The 21,856-nt window shown below is 45.3% G+C and overlaps 2 protein-coding genes across 6 annotated transcripts in view; one reads left to right on the forward strand and one right to left on the reverse strand.

Annotated features, from left to right (window-relative positions):
• The window catches only part of Myo19 (myosin XIX), a 30,037-nt gene extending 17,592 nt beyond the window's left edge, over nt 1-12,445 (reverse strand). Inside the window, exons 1-6 of one of the 2 annotated variants that reach the window (XM_021176605.3) lie at nt 12,271-12,445; nt 10,113-10,256; nt 7,434-7,572; nt 6,955-7,103; nt 4,620-4,733; nt 842-974 (exon numbers count right to left, since the gene is read on the reverse strand). In XM_021176605.3, the coding sequence (XP_021032264.1) occupies nt 842-974; nt 4,620-4,733; nt 6,955-7,103; nt 7,434-7,572; nt 10,113-10,124 (547 nt within the window). In that variant the 5' untranslated portion in view covers nt 10,125-10,256; nt 12,271-12,445. Of the gene's footprint in view, nt 1-841; nt 975-4,619; nt 4,734-6,954; nt 7,104-7,433; nt 7,573-10,112; nt 10,257-12,270 lie in introns of those variants that run through there. The other variant, XM_085829708.1, reaches the window with a different exon arrangement.
• Nucleotides 12,446-12,498: 53 nt separating this feature from the next.
• On the forward strand, nt 12,499-21,845 carry Pigw (phosphatidylinositol glycan anchor biosynthesis class W). 4 transcript variants are annotated; one of them, XM_029483917.2, is made up of 4 exons: nt 12,559-13,061; nt 14,168-15,109; nt 16,417-16,519; nt 21,332-21,845. In XM_029483917.2, exons 2-3 carry the CDS (start codon nt 14,181-14,183, stop codon nt 16,484-16,486), a joined length of 999 nt encoding a protein of 332 aa, XP_029339777.1. In that variant the 5' UTR covers nt 12,559-13,061; nt 14,168-14,180; the 3' UTR covers nt 16,487-16,519; nt 21,332-21,845. The 4 variants fall into 4 exon arrangements, 1 of the variants encoding a protein (XP_029339777.1); XR_003838083.2 differs by lacking the exon at nt 12,559-13,061 and adding an exon at nt 12,499-12,552 and having other exon boundaries at nt 14,168-16,519; XR_003838082.2 differs by having other exon boundaries at nt 14,168-16,519.
• The last annotated feature ends 11 nt before the right edge of the window (nt 21,846-21,856 follow it).

Below are 21,856 nucleotides of genomic sequence, written 5' to 3' on the forward strand. Positions count from 1 at the left end.
TATGTGTGAGTGTTTTGTCTGCATTCATGTATGTGTGCCACATCCGTGCCTAGTACCCGCAAGAGGTCAGAAGAGGTGGACAATCCCTTGGAACTGGAATTATGGGATGGGGTTATGGGAGGTGTGAGCCATCATGTGGATTCTGGGAACTGAACTCAGATCTTCTACGAGAGCAATAAATGCTTTGAACCACTGAGTTCTCTCTTCAGCCCCAGTCAAGGAAGAGGTGAAAGCAAGCGCTTCCTACAGGTTTTAGACAGACACAGCATGTGGACACTAAAAGGTACGCCACCGTAAGCCAGGTGTCACTGCATAATCCTTTAATCAGAGCTGGAGGCTGACAGATCCGTGAGTGTGAGGACAGCCTGGTCTTCATGAGTTCCAGGACAGCCAGAGCTAGATAGGGGGAACTGTCTGGGGGGTGGGGGGAGACAACAAACCAAAAACTCACAAAATCCCAAACAAACCAAAACAACCCCCTTCCCTAAAAACAACAAAAACAAAAAAGGAAAATACCTCCCAAACAACACCCCCACAAAAGCTATGCCACCTTTGACAAACTCCCTTCTTTTGGCCCGTGAGGAAACTCAGCGGAAAGACAAGCCTTTGACTAGATGAGCAAAGGCACTTTCTGTGCAGCTGTTTTAGATGCGCCAGATGGTGCCTGGTCTATCTAGAAAAGGGGTCTCGCAGATGCCAGGCTCTAGCACCAAGCTTCTCCCCATACGGTAGCACCTTTAACACAGAAGCTGAGGGAATCTGGGAAGAGGTTAGCACCTAGGTAGTTAAAGAGTCTCAGAGGAGATGGCACCAGAGGGCAGTGCAAGGACCCTGAGCTCACCAAAAGCTTCCATGACAGGGTTGGAGTTCAGAATCCGCTGTTCAATCCTCTCTGCAATCTTATGGTTCTCACAGGAAGTAGGTGAGGCAGCCACCACCGCATAGAACTTCATCAGGCATCGGGATGTCCATGTCTGTAGAAAAGCAGCCATGCGGGTAGAGTCCTGGTTCTTATTCCCTCCCACGACAGGGCCCGAGAGAGATGCCCACCACAGCGTTCATCCATCAAATGCTGCCTGCACAAATGCATGGATGCTGAGTTCAGCTGTGCCTTGGGCAAGGCACTTCCTGCCTGTGAAGAGGGGGTGCACACCTCTGCTTCTCTCAGCTCAGAAGATGCTCTAAGGAAAGAGGCTGGAGTGCATGGGCGACACCCTCCCCACTCCGCCAGCCGAGACCTGGTAGGCTACCCGCCATCTCTGAGGCCTCAGAGCTGTCACTGATTCTTTCATAGGAGGCTTGTGTGCATTTGCTTATGGACCCTGGAGATGCTGGGCTTATATCTATCTTTATTTATTTCTCATATCTAGTTTATGTATCTACTTTTGTCCTATTTATTTATGTTTGGGACAGGATTTCACTATGTAGTCCTTTCTAGCCTGGAACATTCTTTGTAGATCAGGCTGGTCTTGAGATCACAGAAATCTTCCCGCTCAAAGGCTTACAACTCCATGCCAAGCTACATCTATTTCCCTACTCCCAATACCAGGTTTCTCTGTGTAGCCTTGGATGTCCAAGAACTCCCTTTGTAGACCAGGCTGGCCTGGGACTCGGGAGATTGAGTGCCTCTGCCTCCTGAGTGCTGGGATTAAAGGTGTATGCTACCACTGCCCAGGGGCTACATCTATTTTTTTAACTGATGAAACAAACAGAAAAATGATACAAAAAAGCCAAACCTAGACATTTTAAACTTTATTCTCACAAAACCTACTATTGGCTGAGCATGTGGCATGTGAATCTAATCCCAGTCCTCCAGAAGCAAAGTCAGGAGGACCTCTGTGAGGGCCAGCCTGGTCTACACAGTGAATTCCAGGTCAGCCAGGGCTATCCAGAGACTCTGATTCAAAACAACAACAAAAAATAAACAAAAACAACCTACTAAATGACCATGCTCTATTTTAAAGTCAATCTAATAAAATTTATACTCCTTGGTTTTGATCAGCCAAAATGAGATATAGCTACTTAAACTTCTAATACTTTGTCCTTTAGTCTCTTTAGAGGTTATAAATGTACACTATATTAGAAGAATAGAGTTGGATCTTTCCACGTTGACTTTCTGTCCTATAAATAACTTTGATAAATTACTCTACAGCTTTCCCTGATTTTTTTTTGAGACAAGCTCTTATGGTTCAGGCTGGACTTGAGCTCCTAACAACCCATCCCACCTCTTCTCTTATCAAATTCTTTAGGGTGGAGGTGTTCACTTTCTTCTATTTTCTGTCAGACTTTGAGGGTTTGTAGCATTTCTTCTTTTAATGCTTGGCAGAATTCATAAGTGACGCTATCTGGGGCTGGCACTTTCTTTGCAAGAATAATATCAATTTTAACTTTTTTTTTTTTTTTTTTTTTCTAAAAAGAAAGACTTGCCCGGTGGTGGTGGCACACACCTTTAATCCCAGCGCTTGGGAGGCAGAGGCAGGTGGATTTCTGAGTTCGAGGCCAGCCTGGTCTACAGAGTGAGTTCCAGGACAGCCAGGGCTACACAGAGAAACCCTGTCTCGAAAAACTAAAAAAAAGAAAGAAAGAAAGACTTAGTTTATCTAATTTTATGTGTCTATGTGTATGTATGTGCATCATGAAGGTGCAGACTTTATCCACCTTTTTTAAAGGCTGTGTTTGCTGAGTATGTGGCTCAGTGGTAGAACATTTGCCTTTCATATACCTGGTCTGTAACTCAAAACTCACACTGCAAAACAAAATCCTTGGAATCCATTTGGTTTTTATACTGTTTTTGTTTCCTAGCGTATTATTTTCACCGTCTTTCTTCTGCTGACTTTGGATTTGATTAGTATTTAACTTTGATGGAACTAAGGAATGAATTCAAGGCCTTGTGAATGCCAGACAGGTAGTCTACCCTCAGCTATGCCCTAGAACACTATGCAAGCAAGCTTAGTTCTGCATTGCTTCTGTACTTGGGGCTGAAGGCAGGTAACTGATTTTTCCCTTTTGTTTAAGGTATTATGTGGACTGAAATATTGTCTCCAATTAATAGGTAATAATAGGGGGACCCTATCCCCCATTCTGACTACCTGGAAGTAGGTCTTTTTTAAGGTTATATTTTAGGTTTTAATTTTATTGCATTGTGTTTACAGGTGTTTTGGTTGCAGGTATGTCTGGTGCCCATAGAGGCCAGAAGAGGGCTAGACTATGCAAGTGAGTTCAAGGCCATCTGGTCAACTTACTGAGACCTTGCCTCAAAAATAAAACATAAAGTAAGGTCTGGGGATGTATCATAGTTCGTTGGTAGCATGCCTGCATAGCACATTCAGGGTCCCAGATTTAATCTCCTGTACAGCAAACATACAAACAAAGGGCCAATAAGATTGCTCAACAGGTCAAGGTTCTCAATGCCGCGCCTGATGACCCGAGTTCTATGTCTCAGATACACATGCGGAAGAGAGAACTGACTCCCAAGAACTTTCCTCTGACCTCTACACATGTGCTGTGCACAAGGACCACCCCACCCACAACTAATTAAATGTTAAAAAATAAAAACAGAAAGCAGGCCCAGCCCATGGCCATAATGGCTACTCAGTGAAGGGTAACTGAGTTCTGCTTGTGTTGGTTGTTGGCCAGGTTCTCCCCAGTCCTAGAGTACTCTGACATCAGTGTAGGCTAAAGGGGCTTATAGTCCAAAGAATCCCTCATAAAGTGCCATGGGAAGGGAGAGGCAGCTGGGCGAGGCCTGAGTTGACCGTTTCCTCTCACTAGCTGTAGAAATCCTTGTTTATGCAACCCCTATCTCTCCTGCTGAGGTCCCATCTATAAGGCCCTCTGGCCATGCCAGGAGCTGCTTCTCATACACGGCCCTTGACGTTACCAATGTCACCGACAACCCCAGCAGGGTTCGTAAAAAGTTTTTTTTTTTTTTATAAATAGCATAATTATTTTTTATTTTATGTGTATGGTTGTTTGCCTGAATGTATGTCTGCAACACCTCTGTGCAGGGCCCACAGAGGTCAGAAGGGAGCATCAGATCTTCTAGAACTAGTTTCGGATGCTTATTAACCACCACATAGTTGCTGGGAATTGAACCTGATCCTCTAAGAGTAACAAGATAAAGCGTCTCACTACCTGCTCCAGGCTGCTGTGTGATCTTCCCACATCACTTCGGAAATCCTGCCATTACAGGTGTGTGTCGCCATGTCACAAGGCAGAGGTTCCTTCACGCTCACACAGAAGTCCCATGTTGGTGCTCTTCCATGTCACAAGTGAACTGACTGAGGCCTTTGATGTTAGGAGCCTTTCTGAGGTACTCTAAGTGTTGAGCCACTACGCGGGACTCCCTGACCGCTGTTTCTAAAGATTCTAGAGAGATTCTAGCGAGAGGGTGAAGTTGTGAGGGGAAAGTACCTCACCAGGGTGGCAGCAGAGCTAGCAGTGGAGGCTGCCCTGGAGCCCTATCTTCTGACTTCTGGTATGGTGCTTTCTGACCCCCGCACACAGACTCCCTATCTGTGAGTGACTTGGCGGCCAATGACGACGACACAGGCAGTGGCCCTTGCCTTCCTGCTTACCGAGCTAGGTTGAGGGGCTGGATCAAAAGCTGGCACTCTTACCTTCCCGGCTCCACTCTCTCCACTGACCACGATGGACTGGTTGACCGGCTCAATCAGGCTCTTGACATTCCTATAGGTCTGTTCACCCACTGTGAAGATGTGGGGTTTCAATTTCTGGAATATCAAAGTCACATGAGTACTGGTTTTCAAGAGTGAGCGATTCAATGACAGCCTAGACTGGAAGGCTACCAGGAGTGGTGCTAGCATCCTTCCTTCAAAAATACCTGCCCAGACGCCATGAAGTTAGGCCCAATTGCAAAACACCTATGGCTGATTCATCCACTAAGCTTCTCTCAGCATGGATGTAGCTAGCTTCCAGCACTCTGTGACCTTATGCTCTCGTCTGATTTTATTTCTTAAATTAAAAAAAAAAATTATCTTATGTGTATGGGTGTTTTGTTGCATGTATGTCTGTACCACATATCTGGCCCTTCGAGGCCAGAATTTGATGTCAGATTCCTTGGGACTGGAGTTAAAGATAGCTGTGAACCATCACACTTGTGTTAGGAATTGAACCCTAATTCTCAGAGAGAGCAGAAAGTGCTTTTTTTTTAAGATTTTTTTTTTTTAAGATTTATTTATTTATGTATGTGAGTACACTGTAGACACACTTCATACACACCAGAAGGGGCATCAGATCCCATTACAGATGGTTGTGAGCCACCATGTGGTTGCTGGGATTTGAACTCAGGATCTCTAGAAGAACAGCCAATGTTCCTAACCACTGAGCCCTCTCCCCCCACATCCCACTAAGGATGGACAGGCTTCCCTGTAGTCCGGGTGACCTGGGTCTTGCTCTGTAGCTGAGAGCAAGGAATGAGCCTCTGGTCCTGCTGCTTCTCCCTCCCGAGAGCTGCTCTACCTGGTTTGACAGTCCTGGCGATGGAACTCAGAGCTCTGTATGCTGGGGGAGCACCTGAGCAGCAGAGCTACCTCTACATTTTCCTTGAATAGTCTGGCTCTGCTGCCTATTTATTTTATAATTTTGAAAAAATTCTTTTAACTTACTGTCTGTATTAGGATTTCTATGGCTGTAAGGAAACACTGTGACCAAAGCAACTTGGGGTGAAAGGGTTTATTGTGCTCACACTTCTAGATCAGAGTTCAACTTTGAAGGCAGTCAGAGCAGGAACTCAAGGAGGGGAAAAAACCTCAGGGTTCTTGCAGAGGCCATAAAGGAGTGCTTGCTCATACTGCTTTTTATAGCATCCAGGACCATCCAGGACCACAATTGGCTGGGCTCTCCCACATCAATCACTAATTAAGAAAACGCCATACAGGTTTGCCCACAGTACAGTCTTATGGAGGCATTTTCTCTGTGGAGGTTCCCACCTCTGAGGCGACCCCAGCTGCTTGTGCCAGGCTGACATAAGTTAGACAGCAGACTGCCCAAGAATTAGCAGGCTAACCTAAAGATGAGCTATGTGAGGCTCAGAGGCATTAATAATATAACCTGCCACAGACCTCAGCACGTAAGGACGTCTGTGGGATTTCTTCTTTCAACAAATACTGCCCTTAACGTGCTGGCTGACATCCAGCGGGCAGTGTGGAAAAGCGGAACCATGATTTGCCTTTGAGGAGTGGGTAGATAGTGTGTCAGACCAGGTGGGCTCTCAGGATCGACTTCTTTGCACTGCACTTGGATTCTTACATAAACTGCAGGGCAGTGCCCTCTGCCCCATGCCTCACCAGCCTAGCCAGCTGAGAGCTGTCTGTCTGTCTTTAACTGACCTTGCTGCAGCTGCCTAGTAACTGGACTGTTAAGATGCCTCAAGTGCTCTCTGTTTCTTTCACTTTTATCATTCCCCTGGCAGATTCTGTCCCAAGGCCCACCTCCACACGGAGTAAATTCTGCTCGCTGTGGGAGTTCTGCCCAGTGTAGTCATCTTCAACCCTTTACCAATTACCTCACCCCAGGCTTTCTCCAGCCAGCCAGCTGGTTCTTGCCTCCTCCTGAACACATGTCCATTCGCAGCCTACACCACTGCCTCCCATCCCTCAAATAATTTATTCTCAGTATAGAAGAACATGTGCTGACTGTTCAAAGACAACCCTTTTTATATGTACTTTTATTCTTTTCTAAAAAGATAGCTAAGGACACAATTATACCTGAAGGTCCTTCGTAATAGTAGTCGAAGAAGTAGTAATAATAATAATAATAAATCCTTTGTTTTATGTTTCTATTATAGGTTTCAGTCCTGATTTACTATTTGTCTTCCACGTTGTACCTTAGTTATGTGTCCAAATTTCTGAGAGTTCTTGTTGAGCTAGGACATGGCACCAATGGGGATGGAGAGTCTGCAGGGAGGCTTAGACGGAAGCCTGGGAGCCTTACCTGAGGCTGAGGTGCAGCATGGTACTCTTGCATCAGCTCTGGTGCATAGAGTTGAGGGACGTGCTTAAAGGGGTTCAGAGCTACCAAGGTACAGCCAGCATTGGTATAAAATATGTCTTCTGTGTATCGGGCCTGCAGGCACCTCAGGACTGAGGCAAAGATGCTGTTAGCAAAGTCTGGCTCAAATACAGACAGAACCCCAGACACACATCTGTTAAGCAGCCTTCCCTCTATAATTAGCTAAATGCCATTAGAACCCTGTAGCTCCCCACTGAATAGACATAAGATCTAATTAAGACGAGTCCCAAACCTAGAGCAAAGCCTGCCCTGGGGAGCCCAGGTGCAGTGCCAGGCTCCCTGGGGCACAGGCCAGGCCAGGAGTCTCAATTCGTGGTCTCAACTGAGGAAACAGTGTTGAAGACTTTTGCTGTACCCTTATTCTTTTGGAGCAACATTCTGGAGAAGAGGAAGGCCCATACCTGTTTCCAGTGTCACGGGATTCACCTTGGTGAGGTCATCCAGCTGGTGCAGTGGGATCTCCCCACCCAGGAACTCCCTTAGGTCTCCCTTGAGGGAGGCCCTACCTTCGGCATCAGAGCCTAAACTGTGGCCATTCACCTGGAGGGAACAACACAAGAGCCATGAAACCTGGGTCTCAAACCAGTTGGCAGGTAATACGGGTGGAGCCTGCAGAGGAGAAAGAACAGGTTTCTACAAGATCCAGGTGGCTCAAGTTTCAGCTCTGCTACTTATTAGCATGAAAGCCTGGATAATTCACCTCTAAGAGCCATGTTCCCCACCTCCACCATCAATAAAGAAAGATAAACTCAACTACCAGGTTATGGGGGGAAGAGACACACAACATTTAATCAAGGCCTTGATAGTACGTATTATAATCAATGCCGTCCTGTCTCCTCTGCTATGAGCTCCAGCTAAGGCAGCTTTTAGGCTACAGTCTACCAGCCTTACAGAGCTGCTGTCTGTCCTCCAGAGAGGATGGAGTGGGAAGAGAAGCCTGGCTGGAATCAGCTTAGGGAGGTTAAAGTCTTGGTATGATGTGTGCTTCCAACAAAACTGATAAAAACTCTCAATGCTTCAGGAACATGCCAAGGTAGCTTGTTTCATTTAAGTAGCACTGTAATGAGTTTCTTTTAGACTGTGAGGCCTAGACACATCATAATGTACAAAGCAGGCTCTTGCTAGCTAGGGTAATTGCTGCAGCCAGCAAAGCTAAATCTTTGGAAGGGCAAGGACAGAAGAAAGACAAGAAAGAGAAGGGAGGGGGAGAGGAAGGAAGAGAAAGGAAAGGAGGAGCCTACTTAAAAAACAAACAAACAAACAAACAAACAAACAAAAAACCCAGCTACAATTTAGGAACATTTTTTTTTGTTTGGTTGGTTTTTTTTTTTTTTTTTTTTTTGGTTTTTCGAGACAGGGTTTCTCTGTGTAGCCCTGGCTGTCCTGGAACTCACTCTGTAGACCAGGCTGGCCTCGAACTCAGAAATCCGCCTGCCTCTGCCTGCCGAGTGCTGGGATTAAAGGTGTGTGCCACCATGCCTGGTTAGGAACAGTTTTGATTCACCTGGGAGTTGAGTATGGTGATCAAGAGCTTGGATTAGAAAGCTAGATTGTGCTGGGTAATGGCGCATGCCTTTGGTCCCAGCGCTTGGGAGGCAGAGGCAGGAGAATTTCTGAGTTCAGGCCAGCCTGGTCTATAGAGTGAGTTCCAGGACAGCCAGGGCTACACAGAGAAACCCTGTCTCAAAAGCCAAACAGAAAGTCTAAATGTTCGTCACAATGTTGTGTTTGGACACTGTTGTGAGGTAACTTTAGTGTCCTTTTCAGTTGCCTTCCTTTGTTCTTCCAAATTCCTGATGATGAATGTGGCCTTGAGGCAGTCATTTCACCTGTCTGAGCTGTCTCTCCAAGATGGGGACATAAGAGCACTGTGTAGTACACAATACTATATATTTTCACTGAAACCACACTCTCCAGCAGAGCGCCTCCTATTAACAAGGGCCAAGCATAGTACAGTCACTAGTGCGGCTGTGGTTAAGATGATTACTTTTGGAATAAGGAAAAAAGAAAATACAACAGCCCAGAGCAGATAAATGCCTTGCCTACTGTTCTTAGCCTTCAAGTCTATTTCCAGGCAAATGGCTCAATGGTCCAGCAGCATCTACCATGGCTTTCTTGAGCCTGACAAGCTCTACCTTGGTTATTCTGCTGGGGCTCACTAGAGCACAAACTCCCTGAGCCCTTGGTATGGGGCAAAATTTAGTAAAATAAAATTTCAGCAAATACATACCACTGTGCTGTCTGGATCTGAGCTACTTACAAAGAAAGGGTGCTATGTGTATGAGACAGAACTCTACAGTGAAGGGTGGTTCTCACCTTGCAGGCCAGGGATACTAGCCTTTTCACAGGCAGAATGCCAGACTCCACCTAAGCTACTTACCTTCTCCTACATTTTTGCACAGGCTCACCTCTTGTCTGAACCGTCCATGTTCCTTCTCCACTTGGATAATTCTTTTTCTTTTCTTTTTTTTTTTTTTAAGACAGGCTTTCTCTCTCTCTCTTTTAGACATTGAACTCACAGAGATCTCCCTGCCTATGCCAAGTGCTGGCAGTAAAGATGTGTGTTACCAAGCCTAGCTTGCTTGGCTAATTCATCCCCCCCAACCCCCCCTTCTAAGGGTTTCTCTGTGTAGCTCTGGCTGTCCTGGGACTCATTTTGTGGACCAGGCTGGCCTCAAACTCAGGTATCTGTCTGTCTCTGCTTCCCAAAGTGCTGGGACTTAAGGCATGCACCACCATCGCTGCTGGGCCTCTTGATTATTCTTAAAGGATCAGATTCAGTGTACAACCTTCGAAGTCCCAAACTTCCAAAGGGATGCAACAAAACAGCCTGTCAGGGACTTCTGTCAGGATACGCCCCCGTTTTAGGTTATCAGCATGGCTTGGATTGATTTCTTTATTTATCTACCCATAACCTTTGCAAGGAAAAGAGCCACCAAATCACAAAAAGGGAGTCATTCAAGGTGGGTATCAGGAAGAGTCCTGGGATACTCTCAAGAGTTCTTCACTAGAAGCACTGCAGTCTTTCTTCAGACAGGCAAGTGGGAAAGTGCCTGGTGACACTCGGCTTGAGGGATTACCTGCTGGAGCATCGTGCTTCAGTGTGGTCGGCCAGAGTTCTGTGTCACCGACACAGGCAGTGCTGTCTGTCAACCTGGTCATGAGGTCATCACTCCAGCAGAAGACTCAGGAGTGTGGGAATCGCAGCCGAGTCATCTTGAAACCTGTAGCGTGAGACAGAAGACAAGGGCCACACACAGGTTAGGGCCTCTCTGGGATGACTCAGTCCTGCTCCTCCCACCAAGCGGGAGCATCCCAAATGAGAACCAGGCAGGCCTGGGCAGAGAGGGAGAGACTGTGCATCCCCTTGCCAATTAGGAAGTAAGGCTCCTTTGCTGAGAGCCTCCAGAGAGTACCTGGGATACTTTCTGATGTTTCTCTTACAGCAAAAGGCCAGGGGCAGTTTTAAGGGAAGTAAGTGATGGGCGGGGGTTGCAGAATCTTCTGGGTCAGTATGTCATGGAGAATGAAGAGATAGCCTTGGCCCTATCATCAGCATTAGACAGAAATACCCAACATAAATGTAGCCAGCAGCTGAGAAAGAATAGGCTTGGTGTCAACTACTGATGTCCCTTGGAAGCTGCCATATGAGAAGGGAATTGGTATGTGAGCCCAAGGCAACCCTACTGCCTTGAAAATAGGGGTAGTTAAATGTACCTTACATAGCGAGGTTATGAGGGCCAATGAGGTCAAGGTTTGAAAGCACAGTACAAGTCTGAGTATCATATCATTGTGCAGGAACATTAGTGTTATGCATGGAGCTGATGGTCCATTTGGAGACATTAAACAGATAGGGAACGCCCACTGCCCAACAGAGGAGATTGAGACTGCTGGCATGTGCCTGTAATCTCAACATACAAGAGGCTGAGGCAGGAGGATTTCAGAGTTTGAGTCTTGTCTGGGCTATACTGTAAGACAAGTGTGAGACCAGGAAAGAATCTATTTGAGAGTACCTGTATGAGGACAGTATCTGAAAAGTGGTGAGCTTCAGTCAGACTTGGGAGTGTCCCAGACTCCCATCCTTGCCTAGCAATGAAGCGTGAGGATGAGGGACATCTATAATGGATTGATGAGTCAATCCTGATACAGACTTTTTGAAGCTTTGAACACACCTAGTCTTCAAAGAAGCGGGACCAGGGAAGTCCATGAAACAGGAAGAGGTAAAATTCAAGAAGAAAAGGGAATCAGGGCTGGGCTAGGCAATATCATTGTGTACACTGTACCCCATCACCCAAGGGTCTCTGGAGACTCAACTGGACGCTGATCTCAGCGCATTTAAGTTAGAATCCAAAGCTCACAACCCTCTTAGAATATATTACAGGAGATACGCCTCATTTTTATACAATTGCCAATGGTATAATACCATACCACAAAGATCAAAATTATGGCTCGTACAGGCGAGACCTGCGAGAGAGCTTAGTAAATGCCGGTTATTACTTCGCAGCGTCAGCTCCTGGTTGAAGTCAAATCAGATCAGAGCAGTTTTCTCCAGTTCTCCTGCTCCCTCCTCTTCGTGGTTACCACCAAGAATTTCGGGAAAGGGTGTGACCACAGTAGGCAGAGGACAGTAATGAGTACGTGAAGGAACGACCAAGTCAAGGCAAGTGGTAACCAGATTGCCACCCCCTCCGCCTCTGCTTCGGATTTCTTTTTGTAAGAAGTACAGAAGAGGGCTATAAGGAAAAGAGGTGGGTCCTGGGGGGTGGGGATGGGGGCTCAGCCTGCTTTGCTCCAGATTCCTGGAGGGCTCCAGCACTTCCAGCACTGGCAGCGTGCCCAAGGTGCCCAGGGCCGGGATACCACTCCGGAAGCACCTGGTACTGAGAGAATGTGTCCTTTCTGGGAAGGTGGCTATGACCCTAGTCAAGGGCGCAGTTTCCTTAGGTCTCTCCCGCCGTCCCCGGGTAGAACAAGGAAAGAGACGTCCAGCCTCGGTCAGCCAGAAACACCCCCTTTCCGGCCCCCTGCTGGCAAGCTGAAAAGTGACCGTGAAGGTCCTTGCCCTGGGCAAAAGCCACGAGCTGTGTGTTACCTCCTCCTTGGTCAAAAGAGGGTAAAAAGAGAAATGCTGAATTAGAAAGTGAGACGCCTCCTTCTGTTTTAGCTGAGCGACTCACTGACCTCCCTACCTCCTCAGGCGCTGAGGGATTTTGGATTTAGGCGGAGAGTGGCACTCACCGGTCCCACGGCCCGGGCGCCCAGCGTGGTAGTCCCCCAGCCCAGGTCGATTGGAAGGGCGGGTGGGCAGGGTGAGGCAGCGGGAAGAGCCTGTGGAGGAGAGCGAGCGCGGGAGCGTCCGGGAGAGAAAGCCGGGAGCTCCAGGCCGCCTGGCGGAGCACTGCAGCCGCGGCTCGATGGCCGGGAGCCGGCTCCTCCCCAGGGGCGGGGCGCGCACACGCGGCGCGGGACGCACGTGGCCCGTACCAAGCCGCCGGCTCCGGCTAGCGGGCTACTCGCGAGGTGAGGTCTATTGAGTCTGGGGTGTGAGGTGTGGCGTTTCCTTGGCCTCCCGAGTTCTGAGTGGGAAAGTGCGGTTCCCGAGAGCCCTTGCGCTGCTCTGCTGCAGGTCGCGGTGCCCGAGGCTGACGCGGGCTCCCTGGACCCTCTACCTAACCCGCCTCGCCCTGGGGCGGAGGGGAAACCCCCCTCCCACGGACCCGCGGCACGGCTATGTCTGGAGAGCACCGGGCCCAACCCAGCTCAAGACCCTGAAGGGCGTGGGGAGTTCGGCGGGGTGCGGACTGTCACCATCCCCGGCGGGGGCGCGCGGAATCTGCGGTCCCGGAAGAACAGGCTGCGCCGCGACGGCCGGAAGCGCGGCTCGCGAGGCGGAAGCGGAGGGTGCCCGCAGGTTGCGGTGGGAGCCTGTTCTGTCCACGCCGGAGACCCTCAGTCGTGGGCAGGGCGTGGTTGTGGCAAGGTCTGCCAGGAAAAAGACTTAAAAGGCCAAAAGAGCAGGGCCACTTACGGTGAGGTGCTGATGTAGGGTCTCGCCTTCAGGGACATCAATTCACATCTGACCGTCGGATGTGTTCTCTCAGGGTGCAACTTTTCAGACATTAAAATGTGACAGGTTTTAGGTTGCATTAAAAAGAAGCCACTGGCGCTGGTATGCACAGTGCATCCATTCTGTCCACCTGCTCCTTAATCTGAAAACATGGCTGTGTGTAAAATAGGGAAAGAGCAACCCGAGGCTCATGCATTCTTTATGTACCCAGTGTTGGAAATCAAGGGCCCTAACTCTAAAATACATTTACAACTTCTCTCTCTCCCTGAAGTTACCCCCCCCACATGGTTTGTTGTTGTTGTTGTTGGTTTTTAGACTTATTTACTATGTATACAGTGTTCTGCCTGCATGCCAGAAGGCACCAGATCTCGTTATAGATGGTTATGAGCCACCACGTGGTTGCTGGGAACAGAACTCAGGACTTCTGGTAGCTCATGTCTTTAGGTATTGCAGGGGATCGGGGAGGGTAGCTGGATTTCTGTGAGTTCAAGGCCAGACTGATCTACATGTTAAGTTTCAGGATACATAGCGAGACACTGTCAAAACCCAACAAACAAACAAAATGAGCTGGACAGTGATGCTTTTAATCCCAGCACTCTCATGGCAGAGGCCTGAATTTGAGACCAGCCTGGTATGCAAAACAAGTTCCAGGACAGCCAGGGCTACACAGAGAAACTGTCTCAAGGAAACAAACAAACAAACAAAAACAAGACAGTTGTTTGGGAGCTAAGCAACTTTTGTTTTGAATTTGCCTTATATTGAAGATAAAACTGTGTACTAGAACTTTTATACTTTTCTCTTAATGTGTCAATGTTGACTTCTTCCTATAATCTTAGGTTCTAGGAGAGTCAGGACAGTTCTGTCCATGAATTGAAACCAGTAGGGCTTAAAGTTCTGTTCTGCCCACATGTGTGTCTGTATGAAGGTGTCTGATACCTTGAAACTATAGTTACAGACAGGTGTGAGCTTCCGTATGGGTGCTGGGAATTCCTCCGGTACCTAGGTATTTACTGACCTCACCACAATGTTGTGTTCTTCAAATCCATTCTTCTGTTCTTGTTTCCACAGGAAGGGAAAAAAAATGTCTCAAAAGCAGTTGAAGGAAGCCTTTGTCAGTAACCTCAGTGGGACCAGTGTGCTGGAAGTGACCCAGGGCCTGTGCTTTCCTGCCTTCTGTATCCTGTGTAGAGGCCTTTGGATCATCTTCTCACAGCACGTATGCTCTTTCTCAAACACCTGGAGCACAGGATTCCTCATGGACTTTGTTGTCTTGATAGTCCCCCTAGTGATCACTCTGACTGTATTGTCTTCCTTTATCCTTCTCGAGAACCTCACTGTGATTGTCTGGGGGGCATGGCTGTTGTATCAGATATACCACAGGAGGACGTGCTATGCCAAAGTGCCTGTCCGGAAAGTCTTTGCAAACTTCTTGAAAATCAGCCTAGAGTCAGAGTACAACCCCGCCATCACCTGTTATCGGGTCATTAACAGCGTATTTACTGCTATTGCCATTTTGGCCGTGGATTTCCCACTTTTCCCTAGAAGATTTGCCAAAACTGAACTTTATGGGACAGGAGCAATGGATTTTGGAGTAGGTGGCTTTATTTTTGGGGCGGCAATGGTTTGTCCAGAGGTTAGAAGGAAATCTATAGAAGAGTCTAGATTTAATTATCTTAGAAAATCGCTGTATTCTGTCTGGCCATTAGTCTTCTTAGGAATGGGACGGTTGGTCATTATAAAGTCCATAGGCTACCAGGAACATTCTACCGAGTACGGCATTCACTGGAACTTTTTCTTTACCATCATAGTTGTGAAATTAATAACGTCACTGCTTTTGATTATTTTTCCTTTAAATAAGTCATGGATTGTGGCTGTCAGCATTACTGTGGTATACCAGCTAGCCCTGGATTATACTCCACTCAAGAGGATACTTTTGTATGGCACTGATGGCAGTGGCACAAGGGTTGGCTTCTTAAATGCTAACCGAGAGGGAATCATTTCCACTTTGGGGTATGTGACAATACACATGGCTGGTGTACAAACGGGATTGTATGTGCTTAAGAGAAGAGCACAAGTCAGAGACTGGATAAAAGCTACTTGTTGGGTTTTCTCAGTAGCTGTTGGCTTCTTCATTTCTCTTCATATAGTACAAGTAAACGTAGAAGCAGTGTCTCGAAGAATGGCCAATTTAGCCTTTTGTCTGTGGGTGGTGGCTTCCAGTCTGACGCTTCTCAGTTGTCTGTTACTGAGTGGTATAATTTTGAGTTTTGCCCAATTTCTAATTAAAGGGTCTCTAGTTCCATGTTCTTGGAAACTTATACAGTCTCCTACTACACATAAAAACCATTCTGAATCTCTAATCTTAGAAGCTGAAAAAAACCAACCCAGTCTTTGTTTGATCACAGCTCTGAACAGAAACCAGCTGTTTTTTTTCTTACTGTCAAATATAACAACTGGTCTGATTAACCTGACGATGGATACATTACACACTGGTGCCCTATTGACCTTAGTTGTGCTCAGTACTTATATGTTTACCAACTGTTTAGTTATATATGTACTTGATTTACAAGGTAAAACCATAAAGTTTTGGTGATGAGTGGGTAAGAAATATGTATTTGAATAGCATTATTTTAGTGGAGAAGAATAAGAAGGGAGGAAATGTGTTCTTAGCAATCTAGTCTTAACCATACTTTATTATGAAGTTTTAGTTTTCTACGATAGAAATTAAACTTTACCTTTTTTAAAGGAAGATTCATGGATGTTTAATACATATCAACATTATGTAAAATAAGCCAACAGAAGTGGCACAAAGCCTTAATCCCAGAACATGGGAGGCAGAGGCAGGCGGATCTCTGAGTTGGAAGCCAGCCTGGTCTGCATGTTGAGTTTCAGGACACCCAAGGCTATGTACAGAGACCCTAGGGGCGGGGGAGGGGGGGCGGCGGCGAAAAAATAGAAGTAAAAATCTTGTTACTTATTGGAACTTAGAAAACACCAGTATTTTAAAGAACTTGTTCATAGATTTTGCTTTGCCTGGAGCTCACAGTTGTACTCTTACCTCAGGCTCAATGCTGGGATTTCAGGCATGAGCCACCACACCCACTTGTTGATAGTTTTAACACTGGAAGGTGAATGGTGGTAATTTTTACTTTCTATATATCATTATGGCACTGTATTTGTGGTTTTTATATGAATATGTAATTATGTGATTATGTTTATATGTTTACATTAAGATGAATTTTTAAAAATTTTTATGTGTATGCATATTTTGTCTGCATGTATGTCTGTGCATCATATGTGTGCAATGCCTACGGAAGTCAGAAGAGGGGGGTTGAATACCCTGAGACTAGGATTACAAATGATTGTGAGCTGCCATGTTGGTGCTAAGAATTGAACCTGGATCCTCTGGAATATCGGCAAGTAAGTGCGTTTTTTTGTTGTTGTTGTTTTGGGTTTTTTGTTTTGTTTTGTTTTGTTTTGTTTTCGAGACAGGGTTTCTCTGTATAGCCCTGGCTGTCCTGGAACTCACTCTGTAGACCAGGCTTGGCCTCGAACTCAGAAATCCACCTGCCTCTGCCTTCTGAGTGCTGAGATTAAAGGCGTGCGCCACCATGCCTGGCTTAATTGCGCATTTTTTTTTCAGTTCCTTTTTTTCTTTTCTTTTAGTTGGGAATCTCACTATATATTCCTGGCTTACCTGGAACTTGAGGTTGGCCTCAGACTCAAGAGACCTGCCATCCTTTGTTTCCTGAACGCTGGGATCAAAAGCATATACTACCATGCTAAGCAAATTGTGGCTTTTTCAATTCATCTTTAAAAGCATTTTTTTGTATTAGATTTATTCATTTTTATTTATATGTGTGTGTATATATATATATATATATATATATATACATATATATATGTATCGTATGTATATGTATAGGCATCAGAGGCATGCTTGGCGTCTGAAAAGGTTAGCATTTGTTCTGATGGAGTCATGGATGGTATAAGCAACCCTGTACGTACTGGTCCTAAGTCCCCTCCAAGAGCAACAAGTACTCTTAACTGATTGAGTCGTCTCTCCTGTTCCTTCAATACCTCTTTCATACTGAACTTCTGTCTTTTAATAAAGTATAGGAATAAGAAGCAAGTGTTTAGCCGGGCGTGGTGGCGCACGCCTTTAATCCCAGCACTCGGGAGGCAGAGGCAGGCGGATTTCTGAGTTCGAGGCCAGCCTGGTCTACAAAGTGAGCTCCAGGACAGCCAGGGCTATACAGAGAAACCCTGTCTCGAAAAACCAAAAAAAAAAAAAAAGAAGCAAGTGTTTAAAATCAGATGCATTTCAAGCCACCAAACAGTTAAATGCAATCAATGATTGAGTTGGGTGATGTAGTTTATATATATAATAATTAAAACAAGATTTTTCAGGTACCTGACACATTTTACTTTTTTTCTCCAAAACAAACTTTTGATACGTGATCTTATTATGTGGTCCATACTGACTTTAAACTATCCCTGCAGCCAAAACCAGTCTGGAATTTATGATGTCCAGCTCAGTTTCTCAAGTGCTGGGATTTTAAGTGTGTCCCCTCAGCCCAGCTGTACAAGTTTTAAGACGGATTCCTTGTTGCTTACTCTGTGCTAGGAATAAAGCACACCTAGGTTTGCAGCCTGTCTAGCTTCTGCTAGAGCTCAAGGCTAGCCTGGGCTACATAGAGCCTGTCTCAAAAAGATAAAACACATTTTTAGTACATTGGAGTTTGCAGTCTAGTGAGGGGAAACATATTAAACTAATGTAACAATTAAGTCATAGTATTGTTACAGATGAGAAACTGAGAACCAACCCAGGAAGAAACAAAAGTTTTCTCCAGAGATGGGCATTTTTAAGGCATTTTGAGGCTGATGGATGATACATATATCTGGGGAATGAAGGTAGAAGGTAGATGGCAGAGAATAGTCAATGTGTAATGAATCTTGTCAGCAAAAGTAAGTTGGGAGGAAATTTAGGTAACTCAAAGAAGTGTGGGCTATAAAGCTGGAGAAATAGGAAGGGACTAGGTTAGGTGGCCTCAACCATGGGAAAGAGAATCAAGAAAATCAATGAGAAAGATGAAAGCACTAAGTCTAATAGAACTGGTTACATTAAGGCTTAATAGGCTGTTGAGAACTGGAATAATTTAAAAACTTTAAGCAGATCTTTGAACCAGCTGTTAAGTCTAAAGATTTAAAAATCACATGATCTTTAGTTTCACATCTGTATAGCCTAGGCTGGTCTGGAACGATGCAGTCTAGGTCGGCCTTAAACTCACAGACATCCATTTGCTCCCAAGTGCTGGAACTAATGGTGGATGCCACCATGCTTGGCCAATGTTTATCTTTTAAAGCAGGCTGATACTAGCCAACTGCCCTGACACAAACCTATAATCCTAGGATTTAGAAGATGGAGGAGGGAGGATTTGGAGTTAAAGGCCAGTCTCATCTCCATAGTGAGTTTGAGGCCAGGCTGGATGTGTGGGGCTGGGGTGGGGCTGTGGATAAGAATCCATGAACATTTGCTTCCCTGACTCCAAGGACACATCAGAAATAGCTGCTAATCAGGGTGTCTAATGTGGCGTTTATTAGCAATCTAAATTATTGTGTAGTTTAGAGTAGGTGGAGCCTCCTGATACAGGTTTGCTATTTTAAACTAGTTGTCTTCATATTATAGATTATGTTTTGTGGTCCTGTGAATCAGAACTTCAAGTGTGCTGGGTAAGCATTGTACTGAGCCATACCCGTAGCTCTCAAAATGTATTTTTTATTTAAAGATTTATTTATTTCATGTATGTGAGTAAGTACACGGTAGCTGTCTTCAGATACACCAGAAAAGGGCATCATATACCATTACAGATAGCTGTGCGCTACCATGTGGTTGCTGGGAATAGAATTCTGGACCTCTGGAAGAGCAGTCAGTATTCTTTAACTGCTGAGCCGTCTCTTCAGCTCTCAAAAAATATATATTTAATGTAAATATACTAATTATTAAATGTGTCTTGTTTACTTCAATTTCTTAACTTGGTGGCTAATTTAACCTTAAACTTGATGGCTGATTTAGTGTTACTATGACTTTGTATTTGCTGACTACAATTACAACAGATTTTATTTTCAATTAAAAAGACTTGAAATTTAATCAATAAGATCATAGTGTGTAAATTTGTCATGACTAGGAAAGGTGATTGACTTTTCTGCTGTGTCACACACTGTACGAGTACCTCACAGCTTATCTGTTGGAGCAGCCAGAGGCAGAGTAGCTTCACTAGTACTTTCTTTAGGAAAAGCAGTCATCTTATGACTTAATGCAGGCCTCATTTGCTGTGTTGCATTTTGTTAATAACTGCCTTTTTTCTTTTTTTTTTTTTTTTCTTTTGAAATGGGCTGTCACTATATAGGACAGGCTGGCTTGGAACTCACTGAGATCTACCTGCCTCTGCCTCTGGTGTGCACCATATCTGGCACTTTTCTTATTTAATATTATGGTATTTAAGTACTTATTTTTGTGATACTGGATACTGAACCTTGGGCTTAAAGAGCCTGCTAGACCAAGTGTTCTACCACTATATCCTCAGCCCTCCATACTTTTCTAGTCTCACTAAGTTTATATCTTTGATAATTACAGGTGTTAACTGAAAAGGACAAAATGTACACTGTTTTTCCCCTCTTCCAATTCCTAATGTCCTAAAGAAAAGCTAATGAATTCATAAAATCAGAATTAATAGGCAGAACTCCTGATTAGATTGCTTTTCAGAAGAGGAAGGTCACAGTTGATTTACTGAGCTCTAATGTGTCAGGTTATAGGTGCCAGGAATATAAACAGATGAGACAAAATCCCTGCCTTTAAGGAGCTTACATTTTCATTCATGTTTATTAAAAATATGCAATATGTCTACTTAATTCCTATTTTGAGAAAGGGTCTGTGCAGTCTAATCTGGTCTTGAATTTATGGTAAACACTCTGCCTTGGCCTCTCCAAGTGCTGGGGTTACAGGTGTGTGCTACTATACTGGGCTTGTGTTTTTTGTTTTTTGTTTTTTAAAGATCTGTTTTATTTATATGAGTACATTGTAGCTGTCTTCAGACACACCAGAAGAGAGCATCAGATCCCATTACAGATGGTTGTGAGCCACCATGTGGTTGCTGGGAATTGAATTCAGGACCTCTGGAAGAGCAGTCAGTGAGTGCTCTTAACCACTGAGCCATCTTTCCAGCCTATGTTTCTATTTTTAATTGATAGAATATACTCATACTGTCAGATCAAGAAAAGGAAAATCCAGCTTACAGATTTTCAGATGTACTAATTTAAATAACATTATGCCAGTGATTTTACTACCATATCAAATACAGCCATTATAGTGAAAACAGAGGTATTTTAGCTTGTCAATTGCCATTTTTTTTTTTTCATAGCTTGGTTCTTTCCTAGTACCTGGTGTGTATTTAATAGTGAAAATTAAAGTTAGTAGCTATATACATATTGGCTCAATATTTGTTACCAAGCATAACCTAAAATTCAAATAATCAAAGTAGGTACATAGATTGTAGACATAAAACACAAGATTCTCTAAAAATGTCTGTAGTTTTACTATGTATTCTAACCTGTCAGAAGGTGCGTGAAAAACTGGATTTCAACTAAGGATTGCACTGTTCTGCTTTTAGTATGGCCCAAAGACATATTTACTGGATAATCACACCTTTGGGAACACACAATGGTTCTTCCAGTTTATTATGTCACCTACTCTAACAATGACCACACAATGTCATAAGTCAACAAGGCTAAGGATGCACTGTGGAATTTTTTTTTTTTTTTTTGGTTGTGACTTGAAAGACTTCATGTGATCAAAATACTTTTAAAGGTCAGTAACAACAGCTTTAGCCTATTTTACCCGAAAATATTCGATCTGTCCTTAAGATCCGGTAGTTGTACAAGCAGCGAATGGATTTATTATTAAAACCATCAAGACGAAACATTTCCCATCTTTTTGGCTTTACAATGGACCTCCTTAGACTAGTACCTGAGAAAGTGGCAGTAGTCAGAGTGCAGAGGAAACTCTCTTTACAGCAGCTCTGGTTCTCGGAAGATGGTCAGACCGAAGGGCCTTTGGCCACTATCAGTACTTTGCCCAAGGGAGTCCCTTAAGTTAATATTAACTCAAGAAGTTCCTTTGGTCGGAAGCTACACATAGACTACAGTTCAGTTTTCTGTCTATTGTAACAACAGATCCTGCACATATTTTTCCATCCTGTCGAGATCTTGCTGCAGTCCCCATAAGGCGGCTGGCTCTGGGTGAGTCAGGTAGCAGAGCCCTTTCCTCCAGTCTTCCAGGGGTGGAAGTCCGCATGTGTGCAGCCTGGAAAACAAGGTCAAAGGTCTCTGCAGTGTCCGTTCTCCTAGACCTCGACCGCGCCAGCTCTTCCAGCTCTTCATCGTTCACCTAAGTCTTATCTGGGTCCCCCCGGAGTGGGCTTTCCACCCCACCGGTCTCCAGAGAGCAGATCCCGGGTCGTCACGGGCAGGGACCCGGGCTGCTCCTGCTCGGCCTCCCCACTGGCCCTATTTTCACGCTCGTTTTGGTAAATCCGGGGCACCACGCAGGTCAGCCAGCCGAGCGCGACAGCACAGGGGGTTCCCCCCACCCCTACACGCCGATTTCGAAAGTCGGGACACGAGCGAGGCGGCCGCGGTCTCGCGAGAAGAGGCAGGCCCCGCCTGGAGTTCGCGGCCCCCCCTCCCCGGCCCCACCCT

Source organism: Mus caroli, unplaced genomic scaffold (assembly GCF_978045245.1).
Source record: "Mus caroli unplaced genomic scaffold, Mus_caroli_1 scaffold_13, whole genome shotgun sequence".
In the NCBI taxonomy this organism is placed as follows: Eukaryota; Metazoa; Chordata; class Mammalia; order Rodentia; family Muridae; genus Mus; species Mus caroli.